Genomic DNA, 23368 nt, shown 5'->3' on the forward strand with positions numbered 1-23368 from the left:
TATTTGTAGGAAGGAAGAAATAATCACTGATAATTTTGCATCAAATCTAGACTCTTGCTGTTTTAATGGTGGTATTACAATGAGATGCTCTTATTATGTTGTGTGGAATGTTGTATAGTAAAAGAAATATCCACCTTATGGTTGTATTCTGGGGTCACAACTGTGAAGAGGTATTTTTAATATTATTTCATAATATTTTGATAACCCTTTTAAATTCACATTTCAGTTTTCATTTGAGATGCATTTATTCATGATTCTCAGGAGCTCCAGATGGACCAACAAGCAAAGAAACATCTCCAAGAGGAATTTGATGCTTCTTTAGAAGAAAAGGATCAACTTATTAGTGTCCTGCAAACTCAGGTAAGATACCTTACCCAACAGATGTTCTTTAAAACTGCTCTTACATAATTTAAAAAAAAAAGTTGGATTTCCTATAGTGCATGTCCATGTTTTATTATAATTGCTGCAATGTTGTAAAGCCTCTTGAGAATTTATGATTATCTAGAAATTAAATGCATCTTTGTGGTAGAGGATACCTTCGTAAAATCTCACTCATGTTAAGTATGATTGTTTTATCTGCTCTTAAATACCTTTGTAATGTCTTTGTTATCAAGAACATAACATTAGCAGATGTTTGAGCTAAAATTGCTTTGGTAAAATTTATGTGTTTTGCTTAATTGATCTTTGTTTCTCCACTCATAATGATACTAGTTTTGTTAATTGGAAACATAATTCTGATTTTAAAAAATGCTAAAAAAATTCAGACAGATTTTTCCTTTCTCTACTTGCTGATATCGATTTTATTTAACTCTCTAGTTTTGAAGATGAAAACATGATCTACTTAGAATCCTTGGTTTTTTTAACAAAACGAACATTTTGTTTAGGTATCGTTGCTGAAACAGAGGTTACAGAATGGTCAGATAGGCACTGAATTGCCTGATTCAAATATCCAATCAGAACCACAAGTTCAAAGCCCAACAAAAGAAATCAGTACAGAAAATACTGTGGAATCAGGAAGCAATGGTAGGTATTGCGGCTTTTTCAAGAGATCTTGAATTTTGGGGAATAAACCTGCTGTTATTTATGACGGAGTAACAATACTTAAGGCTGAACATATCATAGTAAGGATGTATTTCCTAGGAGACAATTGTTTCGAAAACAGTGTGGCAGCTAGAGAACAGCATAACCCTTCTAAGATACTAAATTTTCGTAAGAATTCAAATCTGATACGTCTTGCCTTTGTCAATAATGATGATAGTATTTTAATTATTGCTTTTGCAGGTAGGTGTTGTTACTATCCCCACTTAATATGATTAAGAGATTCTGTCCTCCATAAGCAACGACCTATCTCTGGAGTTTAGAGAGGAGACCAGTTGCTCCCCTCCCCCGCTCTTTTTTTTTTCCTTTCTTTTTTTTTTCTTTCTCAGGAAAAAGTAAGAGCAAAGATCAATTTTTATATTCATGCTATTGAATAATCTAAGTGTTCCTCACATCAGGAGGTTATTTGAGTTATGGGACTCCCAGTATTGTGTATATTTGATTACTGAGCAAGGGACATTATAATGCTGATGTATAATGAAAGTGTCATTCATTGGTATCCTTCATAAAAGGCAGAGTTCAGACAGAGGTGAACACGCATCTTGAAATTATCTTTGTTCAGCATCTGCCATAATTTTTGCATGTTAGGATGATATGAAAGGTTAGATCAGAGATTTTCTTACCCAGCGTCATGTCTTCTGTAGTGCTTAGGAAATAACATAAGTATCCAGTCCCTAAGAATCAGGGTTCGAGATGTTTCCTGTGCTGGAGTCTGCTTCTGGACTATAATGTGTAAATACACGACTTATGGTCATGAATTGAACCTCTGAATTTGTCCGATCCTATTTTCATGCCTCTTATAGCCTCCAGAGCATCAGAGCAGAACACACAGTAAAATATTACCCAATGTGCTAGTTATATGGAGAGGAATACAGCTTGGAAAGACACTAAACGTGGCCTTTATCCTGCCGAATGTAGTATTGCCAACCTGGATATTTCAGAATTAACATCATACCCAGCACAGGGAAAGCAGGAATCTGTGTGCTTGGCACTTGAGAGATGTGATTTGCTTTGCTTCGCGTTTTTTCCTGCTTGTGAATATTCTGTTAGTAGCAGCAGGCAGGTTTATAAATCATGATGACTTTTTAATTGCATAGAAAACCTTGTTGAATAATAGTTTGGATTTGAAGCTTGTCTAGTAACTGGGGTTTTGTAAATTAATTTGGGATGAAAGACTGTTTACTATTCTGTGTATGCGTAGCATGTTTCTGGCAGTTATAGTAGTCACTAGGAAGTTTTGCAGACCTTGCGTAACTTTCTTCAGAGACCTGTGAGTCACCCTCAATGTGAATGATGAATGCAGATCTACATTTTGGAAATGGTGTGCATATGATAATGTTGGTATGTTGTCTTGTAGAGGGTAACGAAGATTCTCTTAAAACACTGGAAACTCTTAATCAGAGGGTAAAGCGCCAAGAGAACTTGCTGCAACGTTGTAAGGAGATGATTCGGTCACATAAGGAGCGCTGCGCACAATTAACCAACGAGAAAGAGGCACTTCAAGAGCAGTTAGAAGAGAGACTTCAGGAACTGGAGAAAATTAAGGTATGGAAAATGCTATTAACTTTATGGGTAGCTACTAAAACACAGCAAGAACTCCAGTATTTCCAAAATTTATTAATAGGGCAGACCATTAAACACACTGTCCCTGTACTTTTTTGGAGTTAAAGGTGCAAAACCCACCTGAAATGAACACATTGAGCAATTACTCAGAAAGCTGTAAAGAAGGGTATGAAACCTTACTGTATGAATAACCATCAAAATGGTGTCAGAAATAAAGTAGCTGTGGGAAGCTGGGGTGAGGAAAAGACTGTCCTAGCACAGAAGACAGGAGGTAAAGTGAGAAAAGTGGAGCAGAGCTAAACCTTTAAGACATAGTGGAAGAGGCATCAGTTATGTAAATGAACAGAAAACACAGAAAGGTAAGACAGTGGAGAGCACAATACAGTGAAGATAACGTAAGTGCAGTCCCAAAGCTAAATAATTATTTTGCTCAATTTTCCTTTTAAGGCCATTAATGCTGAGTATGGAGTAAAAGTAAGGTGGCTGATAGTAATGGAAACATGAAAATGTGACAAGTATATCTGTACTCAACTTCAGTTCTGGAGATCAGATTCTCTTCTCTGTCTTGGTCACTTAGCACTAGCCCAGTTTGAAAGCTCTGAAAGACTCCAGTATTTTAACGACCTTTTCCAGAACAAGGCCAGTAATGAGCAATTATGTTGCACTGCTGAGATCCTCTTGTAAGGCGAGATGCAGGTAATGGAGCAGGTGCCTTAGGCATGTTTCTTACTCATTTTACTGTAGCAGCTCTGACATCCATGAGAGAACTGTGGAGACTGTAACAAAGCCTTCAGATATCTGAATTATGATGGAAGCCATGAGGCAGCCTAGCACTGGGAGATTTAAAAGTAATCTAAAGCTGCCTACTTTAGTTTCCCTGGATTCTGTTTTGTGCTCTTCCTCCAAGGGATAGTGCAGGGTAAGAGCCCAGCCTAAGTTCTTTGTCAGAAGAAGGTATTTTCTTACAGGTGGCAGTGCTTTAAACTTGTGGTTGGGGTCTTTTTTTAGGACCTTCACATGGCTGAGAAGACTAAACTGATTACGCAGTTGCGTGATGCAAAGAATTTGATTGAGCAACTGGAACAAGACAAGGTAAACAAAAAATTTTCTTTAAACTCTGTGTAGTTTTTTCAAGAAGATTGTTTAAAACTCAGAATACCTGGCTTCTTGGTATTAGAAGCTGTTCTTAGTCATCTGATGTGGTTTGGTTTATGTTTTAATGAGCAAATAATTTAAGCTACCTGAGAATTTTATTGTATAGATAGGGTATTTGTCTGTTAGGTTATACTTAATACTTCAAAATGATGTTATTTAGGATGGAGCAATTATGCTGAATACACTCCTTGATGCCAGCTTTAAAACATACAAACAAAAAAACCCCCAAACACTAGTGAAGATGAGATACAATGTAAATTAATTAAAAAACGACCAATGAAGGAAAAGTAACTATAGTTTCTTAGGAATATGAAGAGTTTCTCAGTTTTTTGTTCCTTAAAGTTTTTTTTATCACAGTCCTGGTACTTGGAGTAACTTTTGGTGATGTAATAAGCAGCATGACTAACACTCATTATATGTGCATATTCTCTAAGGAGAAGCACGCATACTACAATGCTTTTAGTTTTGGTTTGTTTACAGAATGCATATTTCAAAGAAAAGTATCTGTACCAGAAGGAGGAAGTCTTCTGATGGTCCTTAGTTGCGGGAGGAGTTATTTTCACCACTGGATAAATTTTGGCTACTTTTCAAACTAATTCCTATTCTTACCTTCTTTTTTGTTAGCATTTTCTGTTTTTTGATACAGAAAAATACCATGATCTCTGGTCTTGTAGTAATAGGCTAAAGTTTATTCCTGACAAGGATTGTGTCCTGGCTTAAAATTGTTTTAGCTGTATGTTTTATTTATTTGCTAGCTTTTTATCACAAGGACCTTTTCCGTAGGGCATGGTAATTGCAGAGACAAAGCGACAAATGCATGAAACATTGGAAATGAAGGAGGAGGAGATAGTCCAGCTGCGTGCTCGGATCAAACAAATAACTACAAAAGGCGAGGAATTAAAAGAACAGAAAGAAAAATCTGAAAAAGCTGGTAAGAAATTCTGGAGATTATTAGCTTTCCCATTTAAACATGAGAAGGCTTCAGCGTGGTCTTTTTGCACTCTTTCATCAGTTGTTGTTTGGAATGGATATTAAGAGGTGCTCTTTTTCCTAACGTTCTACATATCACCCCTGCTAGCGTCATTACTAACTTCACTTCTGGTCAGCAGAGTTTAGGGATGTTTTTGACTGGTTTGTCTCTGTTGTCAATTCAACTGGAGTTAGGAAGGAAACTGCTGAAAGGCAGCTGTTTTTTCCCATTTGTAGGAGAAAAGATTGATAAGAGTTTTGTTGCTGGTGTAACTTCAGGAGGGAAACTTGCAACTATCTATAAATTATCATTATAATGCTACCAGTATTTTACATAGAAAACATAGCAGTGAGTGTATAAGAGCTTGGGAAGAAGTAGAAACAAGAGGATCTGTTACAACCATAATAAGCATTTTCTTTCAATAATCATAGCAGAAGCATTTCTGACTTCTTTTTAGTGAAACAGCAGTGATGATTCTTTTTGCTTCAGGCTTGGAACCTAGCGGTTACGTGACTATTACACGCTGTAGTTTGCTTCTGATGGAAATTAGGTAACATTAATTATGTGTGCTTGCAGTTCTCCTTTTGCTTGAAAGTAAGTTAGAAGGTCAATCCGCCCCACCTTTGTTTTTTGAACAGTGAAATTGTTTTGCACTGTATCTATCAAAATTCTTTTAGAAGAATTTAGTTTGCTCTCATAGGCATCTAAAGGAGTTCACTCTTTTGGCAGAAGCTCAGAAGTGGTTAGTTTACATAAAACATTATGCATATTTTCTTTCTCTAAAAAGCAATGAGAAGTTCAAACAATACAGTTCATATGGGTTTATTTTAAATCTACATAGATTTAGATCAGAACTTTCAATTTTAAAGATTAATTTGGGTAGATCATTCTGCTGTAATACAGAAAAGCAGCTTGAACATCCATCGTGTGGAAGTAACAAACATTTTGATTAGGTGCCCTCCTCTCCTACCCTTTCAGGTTGCATGTGTCTCTTTAGCTCTGGAAATTCATATTTCAGAAGTCAGTCAGTCTTGCTAAAGTTGGATTTTGTTCAGTTCTTGGAGACTAGGAAGCTGTTCTTCATGATTAAAAAAAAAAGCTGAAGAATATTTTAATACTACTGTAGATACGAAGTTATTGTCATAGTTGTTTGAAACACAGCATTTTTTGAAGCTGTAGAAACCTCTTACTTATGAACTAATATCTACACGCTCTGGTTAATATAGTAATTTCCTCAGGTTTGTGTAGCCAGAAGCTGAAAATGGGTTAGAGATGATGCTCTGAGTACTTGGAAAACTTAACTATTGTAGTGAGAAGTAATTTCACTTATGAATAATATACTGAGTACACTTCACTTTTCTAGGGGGAGATTTGTGTGTTAAATATGCTCTCTTTTAAATAAAATTCTAAAGTACTTTTGGTAACTTTTAGGGTGCATAAGCATCTACTTTACCTTTGAGTGCATTTATTTTTGTACTCTGTTAAGCATGCATATATAAATGTTGGAACTCTTGGAAGATTAGTTAATGCTACTTCTAAGATAGGCAAAATTGTAAGGTGACCTTTATTAGGTTTTCCTATTACTTCTTTGGCTTTATGCATTCCAAAAATGTTGCGACATACAATGGAAGTGTAGCTTGATACAGTTGAACTAAGTTGTTCAGGCATTTGAGAAAACCACCATCAATATTGGGAGAGCCTGAAATTACTTCTAGGTCACAACCTTTGAGTTGTACCAGTTTTAAGAATTTGGCAGTTTCATGTATTTGAGGTCAACATGTTTAAAGTTCTGTTTCTTGGATAGTTAATGTGAGATGACTTTAAATTCTAGACTTCTCTTTTTCTATATCATGATTTAGTGAAGAACTGACTTAATGGAATATTGTATTTGTAGAAATGTTAATTTCATTTATGATACGGCAAAATAAGGATAAGCATAATACACTTATACTTGGAATTTACTTTCATAGTGCTATATTGTAGGGTAAAAAGTGGTATATTTTTCCACTTTATTTTTTTAACTTGCCTAGAGTTACATGTCTGGCTTTTTTCTTTGTAATTCAGTAACTTCAGTGAAATGCTCCAGTGTTTGATTTAATGTTAATGTATTTTTCTGTACTGAAATAGTGAAAAGATATGTATGCTTATTTTGTGCGTGTTGTGTAAACTGTAACTTGGTCTCCCCAGTTGAAGTTCATTTTTTTTGTAGTTAGAGGTACGTTATGTTGAAATCTCACAGAGCATCTTGTTTTTGTGCATCCACACATGCCAATAAGTGAATCATGGTGCCTTTCCCAAGCCTTGTATGAACAGGACTGGGGTAAGGGCTCTTTTTTCTTACATCACACATTTGGTGCTTGAACTGGGCTCTAAAAAGTAAATTCTGTGCTTCTCAGGCACTTTTACTTGAAGTAACTGCAACTGATTTTCTTTTAATGCTTTGCAGTGTACATAGATTATTTATATTTTACTTCAACAAAGCTATTTGTAGTATTTGTAAATTTACTGGTAAACTGAAGTTTGTTTCTCCTGAGACTACTTGGCATAAGTCCTTTCTGACTTCTCAGGATACAGATTATTGACTTATTTATATTCTTTACAGTAAACAAAAAAAAAGTCTTTAGAAAGCAAATTCATTTTGCTTTACTTTGCCATTCTTTGTAGGCAACGTTTCTTCTGCAAGCTTAATTAACGTATGCTTTGCACCTTTCTGCAGAGAAACAAAAAGCTTGGACTGTGCATTTAAAATCCTGCCTAGATGCACAAATCAACTACAGGAAACTAATTCAACCTTTCTTTCTCCAGCTTTTGACAAGATGCCTGCTCTCACCCTTCAGTAAGAAAACATGTAAATCCCTCCTTTGCCGTCCTATTTAGTGCTTTCTTCGCAATTTTCAGCAGTAGATGGCACTATAGTTGAAGATAACACGTCTGCAGCACCGGCAGAGTAAGCAAGAAGTCTTCACAGTACGGAGTGGTCTTGCACTGGGTAGGGTAGGAGAGGCAAGGTGAAGGGACCTGAGACTGGTATTTTGGAGCAGCGAATGTAAAGCAGTCAACTCTCTAGTACACATTTTATAAAAATCAGTTTTGCAACCTCACACTTCTTAAAACTCTGCTCAGGCTCTTTTTGTCTGATTTATGTACTGCACAGGAAGGTTTCTGGTTTGTCTGGCTTGGTCACATGAATGGGATTTTGCAAGACTCACCTGAGATTCTTATTGTGCTTGTTACTGTTTCTGATTTGCCACTGTGCCTTTGTGAGACTTCACTTAACCAGTGCCTTGGTTAAAAGATCTTCCCTCAACAGTAGCTCTGCTGGTTGGGGAAGAACACAGGCAGGGCCTTCACTCTTTGCGTTCAGAATAGATATATTTGGATAAAAAGATGGACTTTTATTCCAGGCATTTATCCACAGTAGAATTAAAATCTCCCATAGATTAAAAATAATAATAATAATTTAGACTATGTTCTGTCTACTGGATGATAGTTTAGCCCTCTGCTGGTTTGAAACTCGGTTGTGTCATGCTACGCTAGAATTAACTACTTTGAATAAAAAAGTTCTGTTTTGCTTAAGTGCTAAAAGTGCCTGAGATGCATATAATTTAACTTTTAGAGAGCTAAGTGTGTTTCTGTGAAGTGTTGCTTCTTTGTGCTTTCATACCCCCTTGGCGTTTTATCCATCCGCTCTTGTCTAGCTTTTGTATTAGCATCCTGCTTGCGATTACGGTGGTGCAGCTGTTGTACTGCATGTTGCTCAGCTATTACATGTCAGTAGTCAATCCTAGTGTGAACCTGGATCTTCTTTTTGGCGGATTTGTGGGCTGTGGCAAATGCATTCTCTTTCCAAAATCTCAAATGAAAATAAAGTCTATGTTGCTCAGAACAAGAATCAGAAAACGTGTATGGAAAAGTGAAATAACTTAATCTTTTACTTGCAGGCTTTATTTTCAAGCTATACTTTGTAAGCATCTGTAGGGTTGGTTTTTTTTTTTTAAAAGATGCTGTAATACTGACGGACTTGGCCAATTTTGCTGTCTGTGCGTGCTTTGGTTAGGGCTGAGAGGAGCACCAGCGAAGTTGGTGCCATTCTCCAAACGCACTTGTGCAGGCTGTGTTCATAACTGAGTTGTGCCCGGGGTGGCGAGGGGGGAGGACTTGAGTCCTGCGGGTCCCAGGTGGCAAACGCCTTGGTGGGGACTGTGAAGAACTGTGCTTGGAAGGTTAGGAGCTATAAGCCTCGTGCATGCTTGCATTATGTTTTAGACCATTTTTGCTGTTTGAAATAATCTCTAGTGCTCTTAATTTTTTGTAATGAGTTTTAGTATTTATTATTTAAGTAGAACCAGGAGTGAAAAAGTGGATACAATGATGTGCTTTGGTATTGCCAGGGTCAATAACAACCCTGTTTTGTCCTAAAACATGATCGTTGCTGTGAGTAGTCAGAGAAAGGCTTCCTCAGAAAACAGAAGAAAATTCTGGAAAAGGTCAGAATTTGGGTGAATGCAATTTTATGGAATTAAATTACTTGAAAACATATTTGCAGCATTGCCTCAGAAGTATAGATTGTGGTTAAAAGCTTCAGTTTTGAATGTTATCAGAAGATGTGGAATGGAAATTATTATTCAGTTCTCAAACTCATGCCTGAACATTATTAAAGATGGTTTCAAAAAAAAAAAGGATTACGAGAATTGCTGTGAATGCCTACTAAATAATGGTGAATCAAGGAAACTAGAGATGTGTGTGTCTACTACGATTTTCTTTTTGGGATAGAACTAAGTGGAAGAAAGCTTAGCATACTAAATAACACTTTAAAAATTATTTTGTTCTGTGTGCTCCCAGGATAGTATCCAAGTAGTCCAGAGTATAATAGAATAATATACTTTTAGAGTTTTTTGTGCTCTCATAAATTACAGTCTTGATGTTGGCACTGTGATTTTGAATTTTACAGAGGTGTTTTGGCAAAGTTCTTCTACGCAAAAAATTAACCGTATAGTAGACTGTTCTGAGACTGAATTTTCCTTTGGTATGCAGCAGGGGTTTTCCACATCCATAATCTATTTAGGAAAAGAGATTTGCCTAATAGTGATCAAATTCTAGTCTTGTGTTATTCTATATAGATTCTGCCATCAGTTTCAGTGAGGAACTCAGATACTGGTATTGAATAATAATAATAATAATAATAAAAAATCAACTCAACACAGGAATTTATTTGCTTTCTTTTTATATCTAAATGATCATCTATGAAGTGAATAAAGCATGTTAGAATACTTCTCCTTAGCATGGGAAGCAGCTGTGGAATTACTGCTTCTGATTTGTAAATTAAATGTGTTTCAGCAGACTTGTACATCTTATGCAAATGTAAATAAATTTCATCTCTGCAGCTTGACTGTTCTTTTGAAACATAGATACTCAAGTTTTCAGGGAGCAAATCTTAATATTTTTTTCTTACATTTTATTTGCGAAGTTTAGCAGCACAGGACAGTCTTCATAACACACAAGCATTTTTCCAGTGTCTCTGAATTGCATTGACAGTAGTTTACATTAAAAGTAAGTAGTGAAATAATGAAATTAGCAAAGTCATCTGTATGGACTCCACCAAACCCACAGTTTAAAGAGAAGTTTGTCTAGGTTGTACAGTTTGAAATGAACAGCTCTTAGGTGAATAAAGTGCCTGGTATTATACGTCAGTGTTCTATTCAGGAAGAACTCTTTCGTGATTCAGTAAAAACTGACTTGCATAGCAGTCATTCCTGGTTTATGCTTCCGTCCGCTTGTTTTAGCGGAAGAACAACTTGTGAATTGCCTTTTCTTCATGCAGCTTTTTTCCTCCTCTTCAAAGTTGTTCAGCACATACAGCCCGAAGAGGAGCCATAGTTTATTTTATATGGTTTATGTACTTTATAGTGATTTTAAGGGAAGAAATAGAAGCTACAGAATGTATTGGAAGACATTCACAGCTATTTGTCAGTTCTCTTTCCTTTCTAGATAATAAACCCATGTGAATGCTTGATGGATTCCTAAGTTCATTCTTCTGTTACTTGTATAATTTACAGTTACAGAGAACTCTGTTCTTCTGTCAAGGGACATAGATATTTCTCGACTATCATATACTTTTTTTTTTCTTTGCAGCTTTTGAAGAGCTTGAGAGGGCTCTGAGTATTGCCCAAAAGACAGAGGAAGCCCGGAAAAAATTGCAGGCAGAAATGGATGAAAAAATCAAAGCAGTGGAAAAGGCAAGTGAGGAAGAGAGGGTAAATCTTCAACGGGAGTTAACCAGAGTGAAACAAGAGGTGGTTGAGATTATGAAGGTAAAAGCTGAAACTCACCCTGTATTATTGGCTTTTGATCTAATAATTCAATTACAGTTGAACTATAGATGTAAAATACATTAGTTTATCAGAACTTTGTAATAAAATTTTTGTCATTTAATAAATTCTATAAAAATTAATTTTGGGGATTAAAGATTTACTTAAGACAAAAGAGAGAACTCCCCATATAGATTCCCCCCCCGCAACAGTTTAAAATCAGTACGTTAGAGGCATGTAAAAATGAACAGTATTACTCTTTGTTTCACAGTATTTAATAAAATTATTTACTAGAAGTACACTTGAGACTTTAAAGGGAGTCAAGAAGAAAAAATTAATGGCAGTCAGCTCACACATCTCCATCAGGATTTTGGGTTTTAATACTGAGTACTTTTAATGATTATTCTAGCCCAGTATGTGTAAATGTTTAAGAACTTGCTGCCAAACTGTTTGCTGGTTAAGAATTGCTAAAATTTGCTTCATCTGGCGTATTCATGTAGGAATTGCAGGAGTACGTGCCTTGCAAAGCTGTAAATTTGAACACTGAAATTGCAGTTCTTGTGTTGACATTTGTTATGTTATTAATTTTTCTAAGAGAATACACGGATGCTTTAGGGAGATGACTGACTTGCATGACATTATTCTTCAATAAAGCACATATGTAGGTTGTAGATAGCTGTCTACATAGGGTATCACCACTTGACTTTCTTGCTCATGAAATAACAATAATACAGGGAAAGCTACAGACAGACGTTCCTTTTCCAATTTATTATCACATTTGAACTGAGACTGAAAACACTAAGTTCACCTTGGTAGAAGAGTCTTTATGAAATGTCTTCTTTTAGTAGAACTGTGAAAGACTTGAGAAGCAAGATGGATAACTTCAAGCTTGAAATGACAACTGTTAGGGCTTAATATTAAGCGCTCCAAGTGATTGTTACTTATTCAAAGGGAGCAAAGAGATGGTTCTGGTTTCTTCTCTCTGTTGCACTGCTTTTCTTATTAAGAAATAATACAAAGTGTTTTGTAATTTAGTATTTTGAAATTAGTTTTTTCTGATTTTGATTCACAGAAGTCTTCAGAGGAGCGTGTTGCTGAACTAGAAAAATTCCATAAAAAAGAAATGGCTAGCAAAGATCAGGAGCTAAATGAGAGATTACAGGCCCAAGAAAAGGCGTTCCAGGAGAAGATGAAGGCAGCTCTTGTAAGTATCCCTAAAATGTGTAGAAAGACATTTCTCTAAGTGTGAGGTGGGACTAGAAGTCTTAATCTGACCTTATTCTGCAGGGAGAGTCCTCCTGCACTCAAAGATATGAGTGTTCCTCCAAAAGTCAAAGAGCTCAGAGACTTCAGCAAAATGAAAGGAAAGCAGCTGCAATGATCCAGACTGAATAATGATAATTAATCACTATCACTGCTCACTAACAGCTGTATCTTGTGGGAAAGACTTCTTTTTTTGAAAACTCTTTTTGTTAGACTTGGTTTTTTTAATTTCTTCCTCTGGATCATTGGCGATTAGCCACAGCAACTAGAGTAAAAGAGGTACAAAGAATGAGCCTGTTATTTGAAAAGTGTTGGTATCGTTATGTCTGGTTGCGTTGTGTTATGTGAACAGACTTAACTATTCAAAGTGTTTGACCTCAGAAAGAATTTTCTTCTAGGTCAGGCTGGGAGGAGTCATTGGGATTCTTTGCTCTTTTTCATAAGCTGTAATCCACTTTAGATCACCACGTAATTTTACGTAACAAATAGTAGATTCTCTTTTGTGCTCTTCCATGATGGTTGGTGACTAGGACTGAGGGACTTTGACAGTCCCTTCCTGACTATATTTTTCTACCTGTTTCTCGGGGGTTTTTTTAATTATAAGGAAATAGAAGCTTAAAAACATATTAGCAATGGAATCAAGTGAGGACAGACCTTTATTTCTCTAAGGTGTTACTCTCAATTGTGGTAAACAAACCAAAATGAAAGGCTGGATTGCATTGTTTTTCATACAAAGAGAAGTAGAAGACAAATGGTTCCCAAGAAGACAAAATGGAAGTGACTTATAACAATTTTGTTTTCACAAATGAAATACAAACTGTTTGTGTGTGTGGAGAGAATACAGGTGATTAGTTAACTGGTTTGTAAATATCCTGTTATACTGTTTTTGAAGGTGTGATGACTATATTTATTGTTTTAATCATAATTTTTGATACAGGAAAAAAATCAGAGTGAATGTTTAAAAACCCTTCAAGAACAAGAGCAGCAAGAATCCCTAGCCTTAGAAGAATCAGAGCTGCAGAAGAAAGCGATACAGTCAGAGTGTGACAAGAAAGTTCAGAAGATGCATCAAGAAGTAGAGACTTTTAGAACTGTGAGTAAAGATTCCAAAAGGGTGAATGTTTACAAGAATTCCTTTCACTATATATTTAACTGTGACAGATTTACAAATAGCGTGGATTCATTGTGATTGGGTTGTTTTAATCTCACAATGCTTCTTGTAGGGACAAATTTAATGTATTGTCATGGTATGCTGCAGTCCCTAGTTTTTTTTCAAGGTTAGATGGCAATATACAGAAATGCATTCACTTTATATCATGGTGTGGTATATGAATTTGTATCCATCTACATATTTTTTGTGTATGTTATACAGGAGAGTTAGACTTTAAACTGTTTAACTTCTAGGTACTGCTACCATACAAACACTTTTAAGGGTACTTTGTGTAAGTAAAAAATTTGCTTAAATTTTTGAAGTGTCCTTTGCTTTATGTAATGGGTAAGATTGTATTATCTGCTAATGCAAGTTTGTACATTATTCCACCACTCCCAAACATCAGTTTGGAAGTCTTGCCTATAGAAGCATTTTAACTTTACAGCAGCATTTCCATGAGAGGTGGAATTAAGATATATCAGTAGATATGTACAAAGCTCCATAATACTCATGTAGACTCTGATATCTTTCATCCTATGTATTGGTACTTTAGCTTAATAAGAACATGTGAACATATCTCTCATAAATATCATGTGAATTATTTTGTTTGAATTAGTTAAAAATTAATTAAAATTAGTTAAAAACTCACCATAATGGAAGCAAAGTTGAGAACAAACTATAGATTAATGAAAAGTTTATATAAAAGGTTGATATACACTAAAAATAATGGAATAAGTGACTTGTAGTTATGTGAACCTGGTGAGATTTTTTAAAAATTTAATCAACTTGTTACCTTTTGAATATTGATATTCTTTTAAAACTGTATTCTCTAACAGAGGATTCTTGAACTGGAAAGCTCCCTTGCAAAGTATTTGCAAGATGACAGAAAGCAATCAGAGGAATTAAGTACTCTGATGGAGTCTGAAAAAAAGCAGCACAATAAGGAAATCAATGATATAGTTGAAAAACACAAGGAGGAATTGGAGAACGTCAAGCAGCAGCAGGAAAAGCTGTGGACTGAAAAACTCCAAATCTTAAAGCAGCAACAAGTAACTGAAATAGAAAAAATGAGAGAGAAACAAGAACAAGAGATAGATATAATTTTGAAAGAGAAAGAAACAGTTTTCCGTGCACACATAGAAGAGATGAATGAAAAAACATTAGAAAAACTTGATGTGAAACAAACAGAATTAGAAGCACTGTCTTCTGAGCTATCAGAAGCACTAAAAATACGTCATGATTTAGAACAAGAGCTCTCAGAATTGAATAGTAAAATGTGTGAAGCAAAGCAAGAATTGGAAGGAAAGTTGGAAGAAGAGAGGAAACGGCACAAGAAAGAGGTTGAAGTGATGTTAAAAGAGCATGAAATGTCTATTCAAGGTGTTGAGAAGATACTCAAAGAGGAACTCAACAAACTCAAGCAATCATTGGAGGAGAAAGACAGACATCTGGAGGAACTAAAAGCACATGAACAGAAACTAAAGGAATCTGCAGAAAGATCTGAAGCTGAACTTGTCCAGGTGTCTGCAAAGCTAGAGGAGCTTTCAGAGTCTCATCGGAGTACTTCTAATGAGCAGGCAAAGATTTATGAAGAGGAATTAGCAAAGCTGCAGCAAAAGCTGACAGATCGTGAAGGTGAAAAATTGCAACTTAGTGAGCAGCTAGGAAGAACTGAATCCCAGCTGAATGAAGTCCAGAATGAGTTAGAGGCATACGTCTCTGAGGTACATGACTTGAAGCAGCATTTGCAAGAGCAAAGCAATGAAAATACACAAAAAGTAACCTCTCTGACACAACAATATGAATGTCAACTGAAGGATCTACGAAGAGAGGCTGATGAGACAAAGAGAAGTCTAACTGAGAAGGAAAATGAAATGGAACACGTGAAGTTACAAAACAAGCAAGTGGAAGAGCTTAAACAGAAACTGTTTGCCGCAGAGGAGAGAATTAGTGCTTTACAAGGAGAATATGATAGTAAACTGAAACGTCAGGAGAACAAACTGGAGAAAATTAAACAGAAATCAAAAGATATGCAGGAAACTTTCAAAAAGAAACTTGCTGAGCAGGAAGCTAAACTAAAAAAAGAGCTTGAAAACAAGCAGTTGGAGTTCAGTCAGAAAGAGAGTGAATTCAATGCTAAAATGTTGGAAATGGCACATGCCAGCTCAGCCGGAATCAATGATGCTGTGTCAAAACTGGAATCTAATCAGAAAGAGCAACTAGACAGTCTTGCTGAGGCTCATAGGAGGGAGTTGGAAGAGATTACCCAGAGTTGGGAAAAGAAACTCAATCAGCAGGTTGAAGAGCTCCAGGAAAAACATGAAATGGAACTGCATGAGAAAGAGCAGGAAGTTGGAGACCTGAAACAGAAACTTGCCACCTTCAGTGCTGAGGAGGAGGGCTCCAGAACAGAAATAACCCGACTGAAGGAAGAACAGGTGAAAAGGGAGGAGTCCCTGAAGGAATTGCAAGAACAACTAAGGCAGTCAGCGGCTAAGGTGAATGTTTTGTCAGATAAGGAAAGTGATCTGAAAACACAGTTGAAAAAATTGGAAAGTGATCTTAATCAGTCCCTGAAAGAGCAGTCAGGACTTCAGGAACAGCTCAGTAAACAGAAAGCAGTTGAAGAAAAGGACAAATCCAAAATTACCGAACTGGCTGATACACTGAAAACACTTGAAGAGAAACTCCAAACTGTGCAGTCTTCTCAGTATAAAGATCATGAAAATTATGAGAAAAAAATAGAGGCAATTCAGCTAAAAGAAACAGAGTTTAAACGGCGGTCAGGAGAACTTGTAGCTCAGTTAGATGCTTATTGGAAAAATGCTGAAGCTTTATTGCAAACAAAAAGCAATGAATTAATTGAAAAATGTAGTGAAAAAATTGGCATAGTAACATGCAAAATTGCAGATTGTGAGCGCCAAACTGCAAAAGTTAAAGAAGCAGTATTAATTAAAATGAGTAAGATTCCTGAACTAGAAGCTCAACTTAGAGAAGTAACAGAGCATCATTCTGCTGCAAGTGCTTCTTTGCAAAAGTCAATGCAACAGCTGCAAGAGAAGGACAATTTAATTATGTCCATGAGGGCTGACATTGAAGGACTTGTAACAGAAAAGGAACAATTGCAAAAAGAGGGAGGGCATCAGCAGCAAGCAGCATCAGAAAAAGAAACTTGCATAACACAGCTGAGGAAAGAGCTATCTGAAAATATCAATGCTGTCACCTCAATGAGGGAGGAACTCCAGGAAAAAGAATCTGAGATCTCTGCTCTCAACAAAACAATTAATGACCTTAATGTTAGACTTGAAAGCACGGTAAGTTTAACAGAGAAGGAAGCAGCCATGTCTCTGTTAAGCAAGGAACATCAAGCGGATCGGTTGCAGTTGTTAGACCAGGTACAGGCATTATCGTCCAGAGTTGAGACGCTGAGTCAAGAAAAAGCATCAGCTCTTGAGCAGGTAGATCATTGCACAGCCAAGCTGTCAGAGTGGAAGATGAAAGCACAAACCAGGTTTACACAAAATCATGATACTATTAAAGATTTGCAGAGCAAACTTGAATTAAGCAATACTGAAGCCAATAAAAAAGATGAAGAGCTAAATAAACTGAAGGAGCAGCTGGCTAAACAAAGCAAGAATCTCAATAGTTTAAAAAGTGAATTGGAACAAAAGCAAAACAGGAGGGAAGAGCAAGAAAGTGAGTTAACTGCAAAGTTAAAAAACCAAGCAGCAAGAATTGCTGAACTAGAAGAACACATTGCTCAGAAAACTTCAGAAAATGATTCCTTGATGGAGGAACTTAAAAAGTATAATGAACAAAAAGATACAGAGCAAAAAGAGATAGCTTGGCAACTCCAGCAGGCAGAGAAGGTGGCTTTTGAAAAGGACAATAGATTTAAGGAGGCTGAAGAAAAAGTGCTTAATCTTGAGAAGCAAATAGGTTCACTGACAGCTGAGTTTGAAGCAAAGGAGAGGGAATTTGATCAAATGAAGTCAGCGATACTTAAAAGCAAAGAGGAAGAACTAAAAGAATTAGAAGAGAGACTGAATGCAGAGAACAGCACTAAGCTGGCAGATCTGAAAAAGAAGGCAGAGCAAAAAATCGGTTCTATTAAAAAGCAATTGATGTCTCAGATGGAAGAAAAGGAACAGCAATTTAAGCAAGAAAAAGAAAATCAGGTAAGAGACTTGGAACAAAAAGTGCAGGAGAGGGAGGCCAAAATTGTGTCCTTAGAAGAAAAAATTAAGTCAACAAGAGATTCCACAGAATTAGAGAAAGAAATGCTGCAAAAAGTAGAGAGTGTAAGAGCTGCTGTAGAAAAAGAGAAAAATAACATGCTTGAGAGTGTCCAACAGACATATGAAGAGAAAATGCACGTGTTACAGAAGGGCTTAACTGAAAAAGATGAATTGTTGCAGAAGTATGAAAAAGAACAACGAGAGAGTAATGATTCTCATCTAGAACTGCAAAACAAACAGGAAGAACTCCTTAAAAAACTAGAATGTGTTGAGAAGAGCCATCAGGAGGAGCAGAGTAGGACTGAAAGCCTCAGGAAAGAACTTGAGGAGCAAACCAAAAAATACTCATTGTTGGTGGATGAGCATGCTCGTTGTGGTGGTGATTTAGCAAGCAGTAGGGAAGAATTAAAAGCTAAAGAACAAAAACATCTTGATATGGAGAATGTAATTGAAGATTTCCAGAAAAAATTGCAGGAAAAGGAGGCAGTCAGTCAGTTTTTAGAACAGAAGATAAAAGAGTTGGAAAATAATCTAGTGAAGGAAAATGAAGTGCATAAGATTGAAATGGAAAATACGAGTTTGAGATACGAAGAAAAGCTAAAAAGTTTACAGCAACAGTTAGATGAAAGAAATGATAGTGTGAAAGCGTTTGAGGAAAACGCTGAAGAAAAGGCTAAATCTGGTTTGGAGCTGCAGAAGTTGCTAGGTGATATGCAGAACCAGCAGAAGGACTTGCAGACTAAACTGGAAGAGACTGAAAGGGAGAAGCAAAAACTGCGCAAAGAAGTGAATAATCTTCAAAAAGACTTACGTACTCTGCGAAAAGAACATCCGCAGGAACTTGACATAATAAAGAAGGAGTCCTTAGAAGAAATGGAGCAGAAAATCAGGTAAATTCTTTGTTCCTGCTCTTGTTACCATTTCTTTGCTTTATCTTTAACCACTAAAACCTCCAGAATACTTTTTTAAAGCTGAATTTGTAAAGTTGAAATAATGACTGGTATTTTTCTGTCGTTTTTCTAAATAGACTTAGAGAAACAGCAAGAAACAGCTACTTGAAAGTAGCACTTCATGAACACATAAAACACTATTTGAGTCATCAGTTTAAAAAGTGGTTTGTCTTTTGGCAACGTAATACCGCTTTTCATTTGTTTTAGTGGTGGTCATTTTCAGCATTGCCAGAACACAAAATATAGTTCTATTTTCCTCAAATGGGAAACAAAGTTTATTAAAACTTAGTACTGAGAGCTTCGTGTTCAAATGATATCAAGAATTGTTCATATGTACTGCACAAAAATGTGGTATACTGCTCAGCCCTCTTAACAGTTTCTCAAGCAAGGAATTCCCTAAAAATTCTGCTTTTATGCGGCACATTCTTTACTTCCAGTTCTTCATCTTCCTCAGCAAAAACTCCATATCTTCTGGAACGGTTCAATTCTGGGTTGTTTTTTAAATGAAACACCTATGCCTTCCAGGTGAATTCAATAGGAGGGGAACAAAAAGCCTCCCTGAATCCCACAGAATTCATATAATTCAAAACCATCCCATTCAAAAATAGTTTTGGAGAAATTCCCAGATCTCCTACCTTGCTAAACTGTTCTCGCACTCTCTTTAAACATTTTATTTCCTCACTGTATTTTTTTGACATTTTTGCATAGATGTGAACAAGAAGACATTGAGTTAAAGCACAACTCCACCTTGAAGCAGTTAATGAGAGAGTTCAATACTCAGCTGGCTCAAAAAGAAAGAGAATTGGAAACAGCAGTAAAAGAGACGATCAGTAAGTGAAATACTAATATAACTGTGATCAGTAAAATAGCCAGAAAACCAAATCTTCAGATGTTTTGGGGAAGGGTTTTTACCTGGGACTCTGATAAAGACAACATGTGTTTTATGACTGCCTAGAGAACTCAGGGAAAGAACTTCTCTTGCTCAGGAAATAACATATAAGTGTTAATTGTAGCACAATTAGGAAAACACATATATAGCTGTTCTTCCTTACCCTGCAGGATGGATCTTTGATCTAGCACTCTGTTTGTGTCTGTCATGGCAAGAGTTACCCATGGTAGCTATAGGTACTTACCTTTTTATCATATGTACAAAAGAAAAAAAAAAAAGGAGAGTAAGGTTTTAGAGGTGAAAGTGTATTGGTAAGTTTTCATTGTAATACTACTTTGGCTTCAGCAGTACAAACCTTTCACACTCCATTGTTGAATATATGGTAGTGAAGGATGGCTTTTAGAGAAACTCAGATCCATCTGGGAATCAGAATTGCATTTTTTTAGCTGTGTCTTGCAGACTTCATTCACTGTAACCACTAACAGGTACCAACTGGATACGATGTCTGATTGCTATACCATGTGGTTATAACTAGAGTACAGCATATTTCAGCTTCTCTTTGTCCTTCTTTTGCCACCATAGTGTAAGTTGGAGGTTGGAGAACTGAGCGGAAAGTATCTTTTGACTCCACAGTTACTGGAAGTACCCCTACGAGTGAGGAATTTCTGAAGATTTGCAGATGTTTCAATTACTCTCTAGATCAGAGTAGGAGATAGAATTAGTTGATAAATATTGGTTGTGATCTTAACTTTTAGAGAAAAGTTCCAGCATAATGTAGAAAAAATTGCTCCGGATACCAAACTGGAGGCAACAAACTTTATACGTATTAGGATCAAGTGACATAATTATCACTGACAGTATGGAAAAATGAATTTTCTTGACAAGTTTTCCTTAGAGGTGCCTTCCACAGTTGTCTTTAAGCTTTTTCTAATACTGTTGTGACATAATTTAACAAAATAAATATGCTTTTTTTTATATCTCCTGACTTTTTTTTATAGGTAAAGCCCAGGAGGTAGAAACTGAATTGGTAGAAAATCATCACATAGAGACAACACAGTTGCATAAAAAAATCGCTGAAAAAGATGATGATCTAAAAAGAACTGTGAAAAAATATGAAGAAATCCTTGAGGTATCTTTCTGAAAAGTGATATGACTAGATACATTTCAAAATAATTCTTCCCCTTTTTTCATTGCATAACTAGACAGAAAAACTATAATTCTTTCTAGTGAAGATCTTAATGCTTGAATTACACTTGATATGTGTGGTGATCTAGCTTGCAATTAAAATGGTTATTTCTGTGTTTTATGAATGTGAAAGAACACGAAAAATTAAGCCCCAGCTCTGGTCATTCAATAAAAATTATACAGTTAGGTCCTTATGTCCTTGAGCGGTTTGTGTTCCAGATTGAAATGAGGAAAGTGAGTGAGTTAAATTTAAGCTTTACTAGAGTTGTGGTGGTCTGTTGTTTCTTTTAAGGATTTAAATACAATGTTTATGAGTCAGCCTCACTTTCTAGCTCCTTTCTCTGATGCTCTGTCCAGGTTGGTACCATAGCCCTTAAAGTAAGGTTCTGTTCTATGGAGGGTGCAGTCTGTTTGCATAGGTTTTATGCCAGTAAAGCTTTCATTTTTCCTTATAAGTGAACAGTTTGTCTGCATGGTATTTCTAGGTAAACATAGTTTTCCTCTAGTAACATTTCAACCAGAAGTTGGCAGCCAACTTCAGTCTAAAGATACTTTACCTTCTAAGGATGCCTCCTGTTCTAGCCAAGTAAGTTGTCCCAGCCCCACAGGTATGGCAACAAAAGATTAAATGGTTTTCAGTGCTAGACTGTACATCATATTGGGATGCAGGCTTTAATTTTGCTAATCTTGGTCCTGTTTGCACAAATAATTTAATAAAAAAGAATGTCCCTTGAATAGAGCTAGTAGTAATAAATGTAAGTGAACTTCTGTTTGTTTATGCTCAGTTACCAGCCCAAAGAGCTATGTACTGAGCATGACTGAGTGTTTAATACTAAAAATTTCAATCTTGTAGGCCGGTTGGTGTGTTCCACTCTGATTTTTTTAACTTCTAGCAAGCTGGATGGAGATGGCAGGGGTTTAAATTTAGCGTCCCTTTCTTTTGTTTCCTAATTTAGAAAAATGGCATATTATAAACTAATTGAGATTATTTTTTTTGTACCATAGCTCTAAATTATGCATTTCTGGAGGATTTATATTTCTCTTACCTATGTGCAGTGTGTTGCCATTCAGGTCCTTACTTTACAGGCCCAAATAGTCTGTGATTTGAAGTCATGCAGATGTAAGTCCTCTCTGTTTCCTGATGCATTCAGTCTGTACGTATGTCAGAAACATGCCTGCTGTACACAATGTATGATCTTGAAGGTTAACACTAATTTGACTTCTGTGCAATTGGAGGACATGAACTCTGTTGTTTTTTGCATCTCATTGATGATGGCAATGACAGTTGCCTGGAACTGCAGTAAGCTGTAGTTTGATATTTTAAATTTCAGAGTACGTATTTCTTTTTTAGGTAATGGTATATGTGTGAGTGTTTTGTTTCTGATATTTCAGGGAAGGGAAAAAAAAAGTTTAGAGAATTTGTTACCTTTTTTCCTGAAAAAGTATTGCAGGCATCTCAAAAGTTAAGAAATAGTTCTGTTAAATTGAGTCATATTCATTGAGATCTCTGATAGAAATAGGAACATACGCATAAGCAGATGTATAGGTTTTCTCAATTTAGCCTGAAGTTACCAGTTATTACCCCACTTATACCTGACTTTGCTCATGGTAGGTTTGAGAAATTTCGCATCAAGACATTTATGCAGAGGTTTGTCTCTGTCATAAATGGTAAGAAGATGAAGCAAAAATAATGCCAACTGCAAGAATGAATTTTGCAACTTGGTAGCTCTTTGTTGCATTTTAAACATGGTTAATGATGCTAAAAATTAGTCTAACTTTATTTGAGTATATATCCTTAAAGACGAGCAGGAATCATTCAGTCTGTTAAACTTAATATGATTTCTTTGTGAAGTGCTCCCTGGTACTTCTCTTGCTTTATCTGGTGTTTTCTTATCTTTCATAAAACTTTTTATCACATAAGATTTAATGAAAGTCTCCCTAATTAAAGGACTTGTAAATCAGTGTAGCCTGTAATTTGAGGCCTAAGTCTTTTTTCTTCAACTAAAGTATATGATTAGAGAAAAATTGAATGTTGTGCTCCAGCTAGCTTATTTTAAGCCTATCTATGAGCTAAAAATAAAATACCTAACTTCAGGTGTGCATTCTTTCACTTGTGGTAATGACTCCCATGTGAATACAGGATAGGCCTTGTGGTTAAGATTTGGGAAATTACAACTTTATTGAAGTCTTAATCTGTAACTGTAATTGAAAATAAACTGCATGCTATTTGGGTTTAGAGTATAGATTTAGAGGTGCTGTATAGAACAATAAGTTCTTACTGTAAATACAGATTCTGTAGCATGTTGGAACCCCACGTGATCTCTAATTATTTTGAATTTTAAATTACAATCTCTATTCAGGGGTTTACAAAAACAGTGGCTCACAGGTAGGTCCCTTTTACAGAAGTCTCATTCATCATTTTGAGTTGAATTTCTTTTCTGCATTTTAACTAGCTTCTATGACTACGAATGACATGCATACAATTTTGATTTATTTCAGTGAACAGTAGTCTAGGAATTGTAAGATTTTAGATTATTGATGTAACAAAACCTCAAAAAACCCAAAACAACCACCACCATCCCCCCTGTCGTCCGCACCC

At 36.0% G+C, this 23368-nt stretch overlaps 1 protein-coding gene across 1 annotated transcript; it reads left to right on the forward strand.

Annotated features, from left to right (window-relative positions):
* Positions 1 to 261: 261 nt before the first annotated feature.
* GOLGA4 (golgin A4) lies at positions 262 to 20713 on the forward strand (the record flags this gene model as incomplete). The annotated part of the gene is made up of 11 exons (XM_009585313.1): positions 262 to 360; positions 885 to 1023; positions 2456 to 2643; positions 3670 to 3753; positions 4600 to 4747; positions 10919 to 11097; positions 12167 to 12298; positions 13295 to 13450; positions 14344 to 18635; positions 19404 to 19525; positions 20583 to 20713. Coding segments are annotated over 11 exons (5670 nt in total), but the record flags the coding sequence as incomplete, so codon positions are not given.
* Between the last annotated feature and the right edge of the window lie 2655 nt (positions 20714 to 23368).

Source organism: Fulmarus glacialis, unplaced genomic scaffold (assembly GCF_000690835.1).
Source record: "Fulmarus glacialis isolate BGI_N327 unplaced genomic scaffold, ASM69083v1 scaffold44809, whole genome shotgun sequence".
Taxonomy (NCBI): Eukaryota; Metazoa; Chordata; class Aves; order Procellariiformes; family Procellariidae; genus Fulmarus; species Fulmarus glacialis.